This window comes from Passer domesticus, chromosome 6, assembly GCF_036417665.1.
Source record: "Passer domesticus isolate bPasDom1 chromosome 6, bPasDom1.hap1, whole genome shotgun sequence".
Classification (NCBI taxonomy): domain Eukaryota; kingdom Metazoa; phylum Chordata; class Aves; order Passeriformes; family Passeridae; genus Passer; species Passer domesticus.
The window spans coordinates 54,351,324-54,367,257 of NC_087479.1; the positions used below are offsets into that span (position 1 = coordinate 54,351,324).

Here is a 15,934-nt window from a genome sequence, read left to right on the forward strand (position 1 = left end):
CGCTCAGTGCTATGGCATGATCTCAGTTTGAACATTTTTTATTCCCTTGTAATCTGGTTAAAATTTAAGAAAGCAGATACTAAAGGACTCCAGTGCTTATTGTAAATTAATGACTGAACTGAATGACTCAAAAACCCGAGCTTTATTGAAAACAAATGACGGCACACATCGAGTGACCGGGGTAGCACTAAAAGCAGCTGAAATGGCGACCTCATTACCAACAGGTCCAGCTTTTGACATTTGCCCTTCAGTTTCTGGGCTTAACTTGGATTTTAGGAACTTTTTCTTCCCACAGGGAGGGGGCTCAGGCGCGGAGGGGTGCGGGGCACGGGGCAGCAGGCCTGGCAGCGTGCCCCTGGGGAAATGGCCGGCCTCGGCGGCCTTTGGGGGGGTTTCCCAACACGGGCCATTCCGGGATGCACGGCGCGCGCGCGCGGCGGGAAACGGCGGCGCGCGGGGGGGAGGCCCCGCCCCGCCGTGGGCGTGGCCTGGGCGGGTGCTGAGTCACGCCGGGCCAGCAGAAGGGCGCCGGGACGCCCCGCGCCTCCGTGGGGGCGTGGCCTGGCGCGCCGCGGTATAAAAGGCGCGGCGGCGGGCGGGCTCCCCTCACAGCGCGTCGGCGGCGGAGCGAAGCGGGTTCCTGCGTCAACAGTGCTTGGACGGAACCGGCCGCGCTCGGGCTCGCCGCCACCCCTTTCCAACACCGCCGTCTATACAGTCACCGGAGCAGCTCAGCCATGGCAGCGCCCCCCTCTCAGGTGCGCCAGAACTACCACCAGGACTGCGAGGCCGCCGTCAACCGCCAGATCAACCTGGAGCTCTACGCGTCCTACGTGTACCTCAGCATGGTGAGGGCGCGGGCGCGGCGGGGTGAGGGAAGGGTCCTGCGAGGGATAAAGGGGCTGCACGAGGGCCTTGCTCGGCGGGGGGTTCCTGGGTGCTGGGCGGTGCCTGCGCGCCCGGCTCCTCCTCCTCCTCTTTCTCCGCCTCCTCCTCCCCCCCGCTGCCTTCAGGCCCGTCCGGGCTGTCCCCTGGGTGTAGGTGAGGCTCTTTTATCTCACAGCCGGCCCCGCGGCCGTTGCCCTTGGCGGCTCTGTTATCAGCCGCGCTCAGCGCCTCTGCCCTTGGGGCCGGGCAGGGGAGCGGGCGGTGTCTGACGAGGCTCCTGGCACCTTTCCCGCAGGCGTGCTCGCCTCCCAGGCTCGGGTTTTCCTCCAGGAATCGGGAGGAATCCGTGGTTTCCTTGGGCCCTGTGTTTGCATGCCTCCTTTGGCCCGAGGCGCCCATTACAGCTGTTCCCTGACCTCTGTGCAGCAATCCTGGTGCTTCGGGCGTGCTGGGACGTCGAGGCTTCCTAGGGACACTGTGCTGTGTTGTGGCACGTGTTTTGTAGCTGTTTTGCTGTGTTAATTAGGTTCTGAGCCGTGTTTTGAGCTTCTCTTAGTGGGCGATAATGGTGCACAAGCGCCGGTGCTTTGCCTTGAACATCCAGGCCACTGGTCTAAGAGCAGAGAGTTCTGTGGTAGGTCGGTAAATAATTGGCAGTTCATACAGAACTTTCCATTGGAGCCTGGTAATGGTTCTGACCAAGGAGTAAACAAGCTGTGTCACGGCTTCTAACTGCTGTAACAGTTGTTTGTTTGGGTTTTTTTGTGCTTTCAGAAAAGTAGCTTCATTCATATTTTAGTTGCTGTTAAATTCATATTGTAGTTCAGTTAATCTCTTGTATTTTAAATGTCACTTTTTTTTCCCCGCAGAAAAGTAGAAAGTGTTTTCCTTAGTCTAATCCCTGGAAAGCCTAGTGAAGCAAGAGAGCTTTATTGCAGGAGTACCTAAAAGTTCTTGGCTCACCTTTACCTGATGTTGCAAATCATGACCCTGACTTGCAATGTGGTCATTGTAAACAAGCTCAGGCAAACAAAGGGAAGATTTCTCCTTGGAAAAGGCCTTTCAAGGCTGCAGTTTAATGGTGCTCAGAACAGATAGCAGCAGGGTTTCAGGTTTTTTTTGGTTTTGTGTTTTTAGAACTGAGCCAAGGACACAAACACCATTTTGTGCCCTTGGTAGGGGTACAGGTTAAAATTTAATCCTAGCTGGAAAAATCGAATGATACTAAGGGGAGAATTGTTCCACACTGCCTTTCTGGCCTGGGCTTGGACTGCAGCCATCCTGAAGCAGAGTTTTAGAGCCTGTGAACTCTTTTATTTTTCAGTCCTACTACTTTGACCGGGATGATGTGGCTCTGAAAAACTTTGCCAAGTACTTCCTGCATCAGTCCCACGAGGAGCGGGAGCACGCTGAGAAGCTGATGAAGCTGCAGAACCAGAGGGGCGGGCGCATCTTCCTGCAGGATGTCAAGGTGAGCTGGGGGCTGCCCTCAGCTGCAAGGGGATGAATTTTCCTCTGGCTCCTCCCCAGAAGGAGCAGCAGCTGACTCTGGAGAGGCACAGTAATTTGACATGTGGAGCAATTGGATTATTTGTGCTGATTGACTAATAAAAAAGTACTGCTTGTGTAAGGAGAGGGTGCTGAGCCCTGGGTTGTTTGCTGTGGGGTGGGGGCAGAGCCAGAAGGCAACTGGTTCATCACCATCATTAAACTCAACACAGAGCAGATGTGCTCTGTGCACTGTTTTGAGAAGTGGGACTTCAAGGGTTTGCTCAGTTCTGTTCTGAGGGTGCACTTCAAACTTTTGACTTTGTGTAAATGCCTAAACTTGGTTTAGGCTTTGCAAGTGATCTAAAGGCTCTCCACCCTGCTGGTCTGTGGGTTCTTACAGAAAACCTGTCCTGTGCTTTGCTCTTGTAGAAGCCAGACCGTGATGACTGGGAGAATGGCCTGACTGCCATGGAGTGTGCCCTGCACCTGGAGAAAAACGTGAACCAATCACTGCTAGAGCTGCACAAATTGGCAACCGAAAAGAACGACCCACACGTAAGTGCATGCTCAGGATCAGTGTGGCTGACCAAGGGTGTGTCTTTTAATTGTGTGGCTTTGGGGCTGAGCTTTGTCCCTGGTGTTGTAAAAGCTGTGAGCCAGGAGTGCAGCCCTTCCAGACTTTGGTGGGGTTATTGCTGTCCTTTCAGGAGCATTTTTAAAGTGACAGGGACTTGCTTTATTCCCTCTGAAGTGTCTGTGAACAGTCTCTATGGAGACCATTTCTGAGGGGGTTGAGTTCCATCTTTTTAAGGCTTTTTGTCATGAGGGGTTTTTTGCCACAAAATTCCAGAGTTGCTTTGGAATATTAAAAGCTCTGAAACGCAAAATTCTTTTCAGATGGAAGTTTTTGGCAAGGTTGGATTGAGGTTATTTAATATCAGGAAGAGGTTAATACATGTGAGAATCCAGGCACTCTTGGGAGTGTCCTGCCTAAGTTAGAAGGACTTCTTGAAACAAAACCAGTGGTGTAAATCCTCACTGCTGTGAGTTTGCTGTGCAGTGGGGGTGTCTCAGATCTGTTCAGGAGCTTGGCTAATGCTTCCTGCTGTGAGGAAGAGGAGAGGCTTCCTGAGCTGCCTGGCTCTGCAGGGTTCTGGAGCAAGTGCGCCTACCTAAGCCTTGCTCACTTTGATCTTGTTCTGCAATAAAACTAGAGTCTGCTTCCTCTCAGCTTGATCATTCTGCATCCTCTCCTTTCCTTAGAGAGCCTCAGTAGGGTTTCGGGCCTGAATTCAAACCTCTGGTCTCCCTTTCAGTTGTGTGACTTCATTGAGACCCATTACCTGGATGAGCAGGTGAAAGCCATCAAGGAGCTGGGTGACCACGTGACCAACCTGCGCAAGATGGGGGCCCCCAAATACGGCATGGCCGAGTATCTCTTCGACAAGCACACCCTCGGGGAGTGTCACAGCTGAAGCCTTGCCAAGAGCCATGCTGTGGGTTTCACTGGGACTCCTTCTTACTGTCCAGCCGTGCATGCAGCTTCAGCTACCTAGATAAACAGTTCCATATTCTGTACCAAATATCCCCAGTTCTGTTCATGTTTTATGTACTGCCCTCCAGCCAATAAAGTGACTTGGTTCCAGCTGGCTTCTCCTGTTTAGTTTGGAGGGAGAGTAGGCAGCTGTAGCGAAGGCAGTGGGAGGTAAATTTGTTGTGTGACATGGGGGATTTGCAGCTGCTGCTGAAGGCAGAAGTAGGAAAACCTCTGTGGTTTCTTTAAATTCCTTGCAGGGAACTAAAATGAGGAAATGAAACCAAGGTCCTGGGCTTGAGCCTAGTTTTTTATTTTCTGAGGGTGGGCAGTAAAAATCAGCTGAGTGATGTCTGCTGCCATCCAGCTTTCTCTGAGCACTGTCAGATTCCTGTGGGAGATGGGGAACTTCAGAAGGAAGCAATGTGCTGGGCTGATGCTGCAGCTGCCTGTGCTGGCAAGCCCTTACCTTGCCTTATCCTAGTACTGGAAAATGCTAGCCAGACGGGACTGGAAGAAACACTGTGGGTCTGCATCACACGTGATGGGACTTTCCTCAGTCCCTTACTTTGCCCTGGACTACCTTGTTAGGAGTGCAAGTCCTGCTTGAGAAAGGACTCAAGTTATCATTCTTGCTGTGAGGAGGAGGGAGGTATCCACATTAACTGTGCTCCTGTTCTGGGGTACGCCTGGCTGGTCAGGCTGGTACCTGCAATATTTAACACTCAAAGTCTTGTTCTTTTGCTACAGATGGGGTTTTTTGGGTGCTTTTTGTTCTTGTTGTGTCTCAAGCTGCTGCTGTAGCTGAGGCCAGGAGCAGTGTGTCCTTTGTGCTGGTTTCAGCTCAAGCTGAACTCCAGCTGCATGTCCAGCACCTCTGCTTGGGTGAGTGCCAAGATAAGGCAGGTTTCCCACGGATCCATGGATTGCCCTTTAGCTATACTGGTCGATCTGCTCCTCCCCTGGGCTTTCACTGGCCTCCAGGATCACCTCCATCAGCCCCACGTAGTCACCGTCAGCTAGGGAGATTCCAGAGTCATTGGGGGATGGACTCTCTGCTCTCCTGGGCTCTTTAGGAGCTGGGGGGTTGGTGTTTCCATTCCCAGTGTCTCTCATGTTCCTGGAAACCTCTGGGTGCTGGTCTGGAGCGCTGGCTGCATCTTCCAAACTGAGGCTGTGAGCCTCAGGGCCCAGGTTGCCCTTGTGGGACCTTTCCAGCGCTGGAGAGGTGACAGGCGTGAAGGAGAAGCAGAGGGAGGCGCTGCCTCCGGGGGTTTTGTTACTGGGGGTGTGAAAGGCACTGGAATGCTCCGAATTGGGAGTGGCTGAGGCTGTGCTCTCCAGGTTTAGCCAGGGTGGGCGTGAGGCTTTGGAGCTCTTCAGGCTTTTGAAGCTGCTGTGCTTCTCATGTTCGGGGGTCTCTGGCAGGAAGGGGAATTTGGGGCTGTTGGATGCTGTGGACTGTGCTCCTGGGCTTCCCGTGGTGGCTGCTTCCCTGGAGCTGCCCTTTCCTTCTTCTACTGTCACAGCCACAGAGTCAGGACCTTTGCTCCGCTCTGTTGGCCAAACAAAGGTTTCCTTTGCAGCAGAGCCCAGGGAGCTCTGGCTCTTGTCCACATCGCTGGCCCTGGAAGGGGAGGCGTTGACAATGACATCCCGAAGGGAAGCGGAGCACGCAGCGATGCTGGAGAGCGCCGGTGGCTTCTTGCGCCCTTGGCGCCGGGAAGGGAAGATCATGGGGATGGAGCTGATGGGTGTCTGTGGAGCGCTGTAGAACCCAGGCCTCTCGTAAAAGGGGGTGGACATGAAAGCATCAAACTCCCTTAGTTTTCCCTCTTCGCTGTCCCACTGCTCCTGGGAGTCTCCTCTTGGCTGACTGATGCCACAAGGGCTTCCAACCTTCCCCATGTCCTGGTAGGTATAATGGGAGAAGGGCGACGCGGGATCTCCTCGCCGGCGCAGCAGGTTCATCCGGGAAGAGGACCTGGAGAAGTTTGGGGACTGGACACCCAGGAGGCGGCCCAGGTGTCCCAGCAAGGGAGTGGAGTGGTTGGCCTCCTCGTTCTCTTTAATCTGCTCCAGGGGCTGGAACTCCATCTCTTCCTTCTGCATGCTGGGAAAGGCAAAGTGGACTGTTACACAGCCCCAGGGGGAGGAGAGGGATCTCCTGGAGAGGCTGGCAGCACTGGGAATGCTGCTGCCAGTGGCAAGCCTCTCCCTGTATTGCCATTATCCCCCCAAAACAGGGATGCTTATCATACAGGTGAGTGAGGAAAAGAGGTTAGATTTATCCTTTTCCATGGAGAATGTTGGCTGTTGTGGATGAGTCTAAAAGCTCCTCAAGTGTAATGTCCTAATAAAACCTGATCCAGGTGTTGTGACACTTTGTCCCTGCACTCACCTGATGTCAAAAGTGGAGCCCAGGAAGGATGGGCGTTTGTACTCAACAGTGGCTGCGGTGTAGGGTGGCTGGGGATCGGGCTCGTTCCAGTAGAGGTCCTTCTCCAGAATGGGTAAATCCTGGTGCATCTCATCCACTGCCATGAGGGAGACCTGCGGGGGACAGCAGGAATGTCACATGGGGTGAGGAGCATTTTGTGTGCCTGTTATCGAGGGACAAAGGAACACGGAGCTGGAGGAAGCGGTGCAGCGCGGAAGCCAGGCAAGTGGCTGGGGTTGCTGTGGTTTCCTGTCATTTGGGTTGTTTCTCACACAGAGATTTGATTAATTGGAAGGAAAATGGTGCTGAAGGAGACAGGACAGCAACAGACTCATTAGGACAGAAGGGTGGGAGGTGTGGAGTTACTGCATGGCAGAAAGCAGAGAAGGCAGTTTCAGGTGGACACAGAGTAAGAAAGGAGGGGCAGGAATGATGTGTCATTCAGAGGCAGCTGGGACCTGAAACAAGCAGCCTTGATCTATCCCATGTGCCAGAGCATGGACTGAAGCTGCAGGCAGCCTCTGTGTACAAAGATGTGCCAGGAGCCCCAAAATCCCTGCTGTGCATTGGGAGGATCTCTCCCATTGCCGGCAGGGAGGTGGAGGCAGAGGTGTTGCAGGGGGACTTGGTCACTGTCCTGCCTTGGTGTTCCTCTTCAGGTGAGGCTCACCTGGTGAATCTTCCTCCCCTTTACCTGCAGGTTTCTGTCAATGAGCCAGTTGGCTTCAAAGTCATCGTCGTCCTCCCCAAAAGGGTTGATGAGCTGCTCAGCCACCTGCATGTGGAGAGCAGACAGCAAAGGTCACACCTGCCCCTTTCCCTGCAGGGAGAAGTCAGGTGTGATGTCCCTTGAATTCCAAGCCATGTTTTTCTTCCCAAAAGGGGGTGGGTTAAAAGTGGAAGCATCCCAGGGGCTGGGAGACACTGGAATTTATAATAACTCCCCCCTGCTCACACAACCCTCCTGCAACTTAAGGAGCTCCTTTTTTCCCCTCTAGTAAGGACCAAAGCCTAGGAAAAGTGCAGCTGGTGTCCAGAATGAGGCAGTTGGAAAATTAGAAAGTCCTGGCACTTCCTCAGTCCGTCTTGGCTTCCTGTTATTGCCCATAGATCAAAGAACACAGCAGGGTTCCTGATGAGCTCACACTGGGAAAAACCCTTGGCTGGGTCAGATTCCAGCTCCAGCCGTGTTTTCTTGGACTTACCTTTAACCAGCCAGCATAGAAGAAGAATTGCAAAAATGTAAAGACGGGCACAAAGAGATCCAGCTCATGGCCTGGATATGCTTTCTCTGGATCCAGGAATTGCCTCCCAATCAGACAGGCCAGGAAGAAGCTGTAAACAGCCACGGTCACCACCTGGGAAGAACGCCAAGGGACACACCAGGGCAGCGTGAGTTCCCAGCATCTCCCTTCAGTTCCACCGCACACAACTCCAAAGCCAAGTTCTGTAGCCTCTGGGAAGCCTTGGATTCAGTTCTGACAGGCTTTTTGCAGGGGGATGCATTTCCCTGCAGAAAGCTACAGACATTCCCTTTTCCCTGCAGCTTTTATGTACACTGTGTGCTGTCCCTGGAATTATATCTGTGCGGGTGTCACAGGCCAGTGGCAGCAAGCACATGATATCCTGGATGGATTGGAAGCTGTCTCATGGCTCAGTCCATGCTGGCAGGCTGCTTCCAAGTCTGGGAAGGGAACCCTGGCACTTCTATTTGCTCCTTCCTTCTCCTCATGCTGAGCTTTTATTAATATTTTCCTGCCTGGATTTCAGGCTATGCTGAGCTTTGTGCTTTTCCCTGTCACCACAGGACTGGAAACTTCCCCTTTTCAAGTTAAAAGTAACCAAGAATCTCACGTGGTCCCTTGATATAAACAAGGGGATTCAAAACAGGAATATGCTTTACATGTTCCCCACTAACCTCTGGCACTGCCAGAGCAGCAACAACAGCTCCTATTTCATGGTGAAGGGCATCCCTGTTATCTGAGCAGCTGGATTGTAGGAGACAAAGGAGAAAGGTGGTGCCAAAGTGTCTGCCTGGGCTGATAAATAGCTGAGTACACGCCTGGCACAACCTTCCCGGGATGTGATCCCTGCAAGGTGGTGCAGGGAGTGTCTGTGTGTTCCTGTGTTTTCCATAGGTCTGTGTGGATTTGTTAGCCCTGGATAGAGGTTGTTCTGGAGAGGTAGATGTGTCTGAGTTAAGGAAAGCAGGCTGGGCTGCGTGTGTGCTGAGGTACCAAGGGAAGAAAGATGATGTGTGCAGGTGGGGGTGAGGGATTCAAGAGTAACCTGCATTTTTCACGGTGGGTCAGGTATGAAGCACTTCTGCAAAGGCTGAGAGAGCAGGGGTTGTTCAGCCTGGAGATGAGGTTTTGGGGAGGCTGTGGCCTTCCAGTACCTTAAAGGGGCTTATGGAAAGGAAGGAAAGGCACAGGCATTTTTTACACAGGCAGATAGTGACAGCACAAGGAACAATGGTTTTTAACTGGTAGAGGGCAGGTTTAGATTAGATATGAGGAAGGAATTCTTTACTAAGAAGGTGTGAGTCCCTGGCATACGTTTTCCAGAGAAGCTGTGGCTGCCCCAGCCCTGGATGCACCCAAGGCCAGGTTGGACACGGCTTGGAGCAACCTAGGATAGTGGAAGGTGTCCCTGGATGAGCTTTATGGTCCCTTCCAACCCAGACCATTCCAGGTGTGGGTGTAAGTGGGGATGTGCACGGGCAGTGGTGGAGCAATGGGTGTGGGGATTCCCTTCTCACCTGGGTGTAGACCAGAGGGATGCTGATCCAGTCGTATCCGTAGAGTTTCCCACACTGGCTGCGCAAGGTGTTGAGCTCCTGCAGCAGGGAAAAGGGAATGGCATGTGAGGATAACTTCCCATCTCCTTGCAGAGCCTCTCCAGCACCACTGTCCTGCATTGCTCCAGCCCTTTCCCTTCTGCTTATACCTTCTCTGGAAGAGGGGCTCAGTTTCAGCCTTGGAGGAATTCCCTGCTGCCTGGGTGTCTCCCCCTGAGCCCAAGATACCTTCCTAGCTCACTTCACAGCAGTTTCTCATCACAAAATGAGCAGCCAACAGGTGAGGCCAAGAATGCCCTTAGGAGCATCTATTTCTCTCTCCTGTCCATAGATAAATATCCCAGAGGGAGGTTTCTCTGTCTCTGGGGAGATGAATCTTGCTCCAGGGAACAGACATCACGTGACTTTCTCTGCACATGAGTACCCAGAAGGAGGAGCTGCTCCAGAGCCTTTTTCTGTGCAGCTGGGCAGGGATTGTTGCCAGGTCTTGCCTGTGGAGCATGGCCTGTTGCCCAAAACTAAGAGTTTTTAATAGCAGTGTTTTCTACAGGACCTCAGTTGTTGAGGGTGTTTTTGACCTCTCCTAGACTTCCAGATATATTCTTCCTTGTGGCTTTCCATCTGGATCCTAGAAACCTCCACGGGCATTGGCTGTCCTGGAATGTGTCAAGGACCTGTTTCATAGGTGCCTCCTGTTCCCCAGGATCTCAAAGACCTGCCTGTCCCCTCTGTCACTCACATTCAGGATTCCTTGGAGCAGCACGCTGTCCCGGATCCTGCCGTCATTCCTCGCCTTCACAGCCAGGTTGGAGAACCACACACATGGGATCCAAAACTTGTTGTGGGGGGAATTCAAGCTCTCAAACTTCTTGTGCTCTTCTGGTGTCATGAGGCCTGGATGGAAAAGAGCAGCTGGGAAGGGGGATGGACATAGAAGGCAGAAGGAACTGATCTGGTCTGAAATGAAAACATCTGAATCTCAGGTGGATGGATGCCTTGGCCCTCCCTAAAAATCCCAGTAAAGACTCAGAATTTGGGGAGACATGCAGAAGGACAAGTCTCCTTGTTAAAACATTGAGTGATGGAGGTGGGATAATGGGATTTCACTTTGGATGTCTGCAGCACATCAGATCAGAGCCATCAGGGAGATAAAGCATTGCTGAGGGTGCAGCTGCCTAGTGTCCATAGATACCTGCTGAGAATGGGATCATTTTTGTCCCTGAAGTGCCTTTTCTTTTTAAGAGGCCAGCAATATCACATCTCTGTGGATTGCCAAGGGAACCCAGACAATGTGGGCAGACTGGGAACTCTGCTGCACCTTGAGGAGCATCTCCCAAGAAGATGCAGTGTGCCCAGCAGTTAAGCTCGGAGACTTGGGGCTCAAATTCCCACCTGCCCTGAGGGAACAGCACAACCCCATTTCCAAAAATCTTTCCCAGGGCCCCCTGCCCCTAGAGGAGCAGCAAGGAGCAGTGCTGACCTGCCCTCACGACGTGCTCCATGCTGGGGAAGCGCTTGTAGACGGCGGTGCTGACGGAGCGCAGGATCAGCACGCTGACCAGGTTGCTGTAGCGCATCAGGGTGCGGCGCAGGAGCCTCCCGTACTCGTCCTCCCCATCCACGTTGCAGGACACCAGGTTCATGATCCGGTCTGGCCATGGGATGCTCTCGTACTGGGCCCACCAGCGGGACACCACCAGGGCCACATAGAAACCTAGAGGGGAGCTGAGAGAGTCAGGCATCTGAAAAGAGCTTCTTCCTGCCATTCTGTCTGATCTCCTTCTCTTCTGCTCACACAGGGATGGGTGCAGGAATGTCTGGAGGGGAATTCAGTCCTCCATGCTAAAAGGAGGCTGGATTTCATACTTCCCTTCCAGCCTAAACTGTTCTGATTCTATGAAGCAACCTTAAAGATGACTTCATTCCAATCTCCTGCTCTGGACAGGGACATCTTCCACTAGACCAGGTTGCTCAGAGCTCCATCAAGTGTGGTCTTGAAAACTTCCAGGGATGAGGCAGCCACAAATTCCCTGGGCATGTCTGGTGCCACTTGGAGCTTGCCCTCCTGTGCTGGGGACACTCACAGCTGTGCCAATAAAGGATATATCCCACTTGAGGAGTTTTACAAAGGCAGAGGGAGGGACCTGCTCTGCCAGCTGAGCTCTGCCGAACCAAGGAGAAGAAATGCTGTCCCATTCCCCTCCCTGCTGGATTCCAGACAGCTCCTTACCCAGCACGAAGGACACGGGGATTAACTCGGCGTAGCTGTTGCAGTACAGCGCCAGCTTCTCAAACATCAGCCTTTGGCTCTCGCTCAGGATCAGCCTAAAAGGGCAAACAGAAGCAGTTCTCCCTATTCCTTCTCTCCTTTCTCCCCTCCCCTTCCCTCCTGTGAACAGAGTCTGGCAAGTGCCTGCCCAGCAGGATCCCTGCCCCAGTCCTGTGTTTCTCCTGTGTCCTGCCCCAGGCCAGGCTGTGGGTGTGAAGTTGCTCACCTGTAGACAAGGCTGATGGTAAAATAGAGTGAGATGAAGATCAGGAACTCGGAGTAGAGCAGTTTGTAGATGCTGCCCTTCCATTGGAGCAGGAGCTGGGAGAAGGTGCCCAGGCGGGCGTCTGCCACGCGGTTGGTGTAGGTCACTGTCATCACAGCTCCTGTGCAGGCACATGACAAGCAGGACTTGGAGCTTGAGCAGGAGGAGACACAGGGACATCCCAAGTGTCCCAACAAGGAAGGTGGGAAGGAAGGAGAAAACAGAATAAGCTGAGATCAAAAGCTGGGTAAGATGTAGGCAGCAGCATAGAAAACCAGGAGGAAATTGACAGCAGGCAATTAATTTGATGAGTTTGCCATCTTTTCTCTGTCTTTGGTCTGGTTATAGTGACTGAGAATATATTTTCTGGTGGATCCCTTTGTTTTTAGTCTTTGATTTTTGTCAGCATTCAGGTTGGACTAGTTGGTTGAAGAGGACAAAGCCCATGTGCCACCCCTTTCGACAAAATACTTGTGGTAAGATTAATCTCAGGGTCACAAACTGCATAGCTTATGCTTAGCCCAGTAATTTTCTTAATATGGTTTTTGTTCCAAATATATTTCTGTAAACCTATTTGCTGGGAAACATCTTCCTGAAATACTGCTGGAAAAAAAAAAAAAAAAAAAAACAAAAAAAACCCCAAAAAACCACAAAGGAAAGGAAAAACCCCAGAAAGATTTCTTGGGACTGATCCAAATGAAGGCATCCCAGCAAGGATAGCTATCTGCACTCTGCTGGTCCTAGTCATGTAGGCAGAGCAGCCTTCCCTGTTGGAGATCTGTGGGATGGAGTTTGGCCAGGCTCACAGGGCCCAAATTCCAGCAGCTCCACCTCCCCTCTCCTTCAACCATATGTTGTACAATAAATCACAGTGGCTGAAAAATAGGCATTCAGGCTCCTGAAATGCTCCCCAAACATGCAGCATCCCCATTTCACTTCTAGACTAACTTGCATAAATAATTCTTTATAATCAATTAATAATCAGACTCATGGTTGCATAAACCTGACTTTATTTTAAAAACATCCCAACAAACAACAAGACACCAGTGTTATCTAATCCAAGCAGATTGGTGAATGATTTCTTGGGTTAGAAATAATTACCCAGTGTGAACTATTGGTATTGCTGAATCCTAACATGTCACCAGGCATTGCTATTTAGAGGTAATAATGTTAATGATTATGGGGCCTTGGGCTCTTCCCTGAATGATGGGGATGAAGAAGCACTTCAAGGGACAGGTCACACTCTCAAGCAGCTGAAGGCAGGTAAGTTTGGGCCCACCTTCCTCATTTGTTTCTCATTTAAGCATCCCAGTGAAAGATTTACATTTAGATGGGGACAACTCAGGTCCCAGTGAGCTGCTGCTGTGAAGAAAACCAGCAAAGTTGGTATTTTTGGCTATTTCAACCAAGCAACATCTTTGTCCTGCGTTTGGCTTTTTGGTGCTGCCCCTCCTTTGGGTTTTCCTGTCATAACTTAGGTCCCTGAGTCCCCTCTTAAGGGTGATACAGAGGAGCAGAGCTGTCCCTGTCCCCAGCTGCACAAATGCCCATTTCAGTAAATCCTTGTGTCCGTTCCATACGGATTTCTGGGTACTTGGAAGAGTAGGTTTTAACTGCCCCAGAGGCTGAACCCACAGGCTGCCCAGAAGAGAAAACCCATACATTTTTGGGGCCCCTTACACAAAGCTGCATCTTTTCTCTGGGCTTTAGGGCTCGAAAGCGCTCAGGGAGATTCTTTGTTGCGTAATTCAAATACAGATTCCCTTTTTTACCAAAGAAGGAAAACTCCAGCTCTTGGCTGTGTAAATAATGGATGTTGCCCACCTCTTCTCTGTTCTGCTCCTGTGTGGGATATGGGGCTTTTCCCAGTGCTTTTCCCTCCAGCCCTGAATGGGTAAGGCACCTCCCTGCCCACCTGCCAGCCTGTGCTGAGCTGCCCTGGGGTGTCACTGGGCAGCTGACACATTCCATTAGTGGCTGAGGTCTGTGGTGGGAGGTGGCTCACTAGGACCCTGGAGTCAGGATGGGCAGGAAGAGTCCACCCAGGGAGCTGCTGCCTGCATCCCCTGCTCATCCCTCTGGACTAACCAATACACCTGGAAGTCAGCTGACCTGGAATTCAGTTGTGGGAGCCCACAGCAAGCAAGATTCTGGGACATCAGGTGCATCACCCACCACAAACAGACCCTAGCAGGTATTGCAAAGACAGACAGCGAGCAGACAGAGCAGAGGGATGGAGCCAGAGGAAGTCACAGATAGGCAGGAAGATGGATCTCTGCAGGACAGAGTGATCCTCCTGCTGCTATTAGAAGGACCAGATACTCACAGTCATGGGCTCCTGAGCTGTGCTGGAAGCTGGGGAGGTTTGGTCCTGCACGTGTCCCTGCTGAGTCCTTTGTGGCCCAGGCCACCGCCCGCATCCTCGTGCCCCCTTGGCTCATGGGGGATTGGACCTGCCCCATACGGTGTGCTAAGGAGCCTGAGACCCACTTGGGAGCTGCAGCCGGTCACTTGATGCTGTAATCCTTCCTCATTACAAAAGAGACTCTGTTGTCTTTTGCCCCGTTCCCTTCTAATCTTCTGAGTAAGCCCTGCGTGTTTATAGAGGCGGCCGGAGGAGGGGGAGGCAGGGCTGGCTGCTCTGCTTCTACTAACTCCTGGCACAGCCATGGTGGCTGCCAGAAGAGAGGCATTTTTCCTCTAATTCTTTCCTGTTTGGTCCCTCTCTCCGTGTCACAATCTTACAGGAACCCCAGGAGATTATGCAGGGCTGGAATTTTCCACCAACGCTGTAAAACACAGTGTGCTTGGGGGCTGCCCTCTCTTCCCTAGGTCAGTGAAACACCTGGTCTGTGCTCTGCTTGGCTCTCATGGGATGCTTCCCTGTCATCCCTCACTGTCCCTGGATGAGTTTGCCACCTCTTCCAGCTGTGGTTTGGATGCAGAGGATTTCCACTCTTCCACTGGTTCTCCGAGACTCTTTCCATCTGTTCCCTTTCTTTTGCTCCTGCTTTTCCAGCAGTGCTTGAGAGCTGTCACTGTGCTTCCTTGCATGATATTCTGGGAAACATTGGTCCTTGCCTTGCCCTCAAACTTCCAACAAGCCAGGGAACTCCTTCCCTCTGTCTTCCCAGGGTCCTTAGTCGTTTTTCTGTTCCTTCCCAACTGTGACCATCCTTCCCTTCTACCACCTCCTCAATGCTTCTGCTTAGGTCTTAAGGACATTCCCCTTCCGTGAGGTTCTGAATCAAAATATTTTCTTAACGAACTGGTCTTCCATCGTTTAGGCAGCTCTGGGACACTCTGGAGAGGGAGCACAGGTCTGATCCTTGCAGGTAAGAGCAGCTAGGGACCCAGGCTCCTGTAAGAACCAACTTTCTCCTGTGCTTTGTCTTTAACACTTACTTAACATCAGTAGTTGGGATCAGTTTGTCCCAGCTGTAGTTTTCTCTTTCCTGTGGCTGATCAAGGGGAGTGGGCTGTTTCACTGCTCCTCTGGAGCAGGTGCTACCTGGCATCTGCCTTTTGTGGGATTTCTGGTGCAGTCCTGGGAATTGCTGCCAGTGGCAGGGAGAGCACAATTTAAAATGTGGATCAGTGCTCTGTGAAGGGACATGAGATCAGGGGGAGCCTCTCTGAAGCGAATGTGGTCTACTTCCAGGGCTGGAATTGCTGAACAGGCAGGCTGAGATAGATCTTGAGGGTCTTAGGGTTTGAACCCTCATCCCCACACACAGCAGGGGGACCAAAATGCTTCAGGTGAGATATTTGCTGCAGCTGTTGGGAGCAGTTTGGCTGCTCCTGGGGACGTGGAGCAACAAACCCCTGAGTGTGCTGCTGTTTGTGGAGGGATGTGCTGGCATCTGGGGGCCTCTGCTGCCCTCCTCTGAGAGCAGCTCTGCTGGCAGCTCATGAGCTCCACAGCTGCCCTTGCGACAGCAGGAAATATGTGCGGAATTTAATATTAAAGTAAATAACTGAAGGGCTACCAGCGTGGCAGAGCTGCTTGGATCTATTTCCACATCTCCTGTGGCCTCAGACCCTGAGGAGGAGAATGGTCTGAAAGCCTGCCTTGCTCAGCAGAGCAGGAAGCAAAGAGGTGCTGACATCCATCCTCAGCCTCAGAGCCCTGGAATCATCCTCAATTTTTCCATGCTAAAGATGTAGGGATTGAATTGCTGTGCTGGGAGTTGAATCCCTGCTTTGGGAATGCCAAAGGGCCATTCTTAATGCTGAGTTAGCAGCAG

General features: G+C 52.0%; 2 protein-coding genes across 2 annotated transcripts; one reads left to right on the forward strand and one right to left on the reverse strand.

The window, feature by feature from the left end:
* The first annotated feature begins 600 nt into the window (after window positions 1–600).
* Window positions 601–4,024, forward strand: FTH1 (ferritin heavy chain 1). Its single transcript, XM_064425879.1, has 4 exons — window positions 601–848; window positions 2,213–2,359; window positions 2,809–2,934; window positions 3,696–4,024. Exons 1-4 carry the CDS (start codon window positions 738–740, stop codon window positions 3,852–3,854), a joined length of 543 nt encoding a protein of 180 aa, XP_064281949.1. The 5' UTR covers window positions 601–737; the 3' UTR covers window positions 3,855–4,024.
* Window positions 3,825–14,492, reverse strand: LOC135303755 (bestrophin-1-like). Its single transcript, XM_064425880.1, has 10 exons — window positions 14,014–14,492; window positions 11,649–11,808; window positions 11,384–11,478; window positions 10,634–10,867; window positions 9,893–10,047; window positions 9,115–9,192; window positions 7,559–7,711; window positions 7,048–7,128; window positions 6,315–6,466; window positions 3,825–6,026 (listed from the first exon to the last, which is right to left on the reverse strand). Exons 2-10 carry the CDS (start codon window positions 11,798–11,800, stop codon window positions 4,847–4,849), a joined length of 2,280 nt encoding a protein of 759 aa, XP_064281950.1. The 5' UTR covers window positions 11,801–11,808; window positions 14,014–14,492; the 3' UTR covers window positions 3,825–4,846.
* Window positions 14,493–15,934: the final 1,442 nt, after the last annotated feature.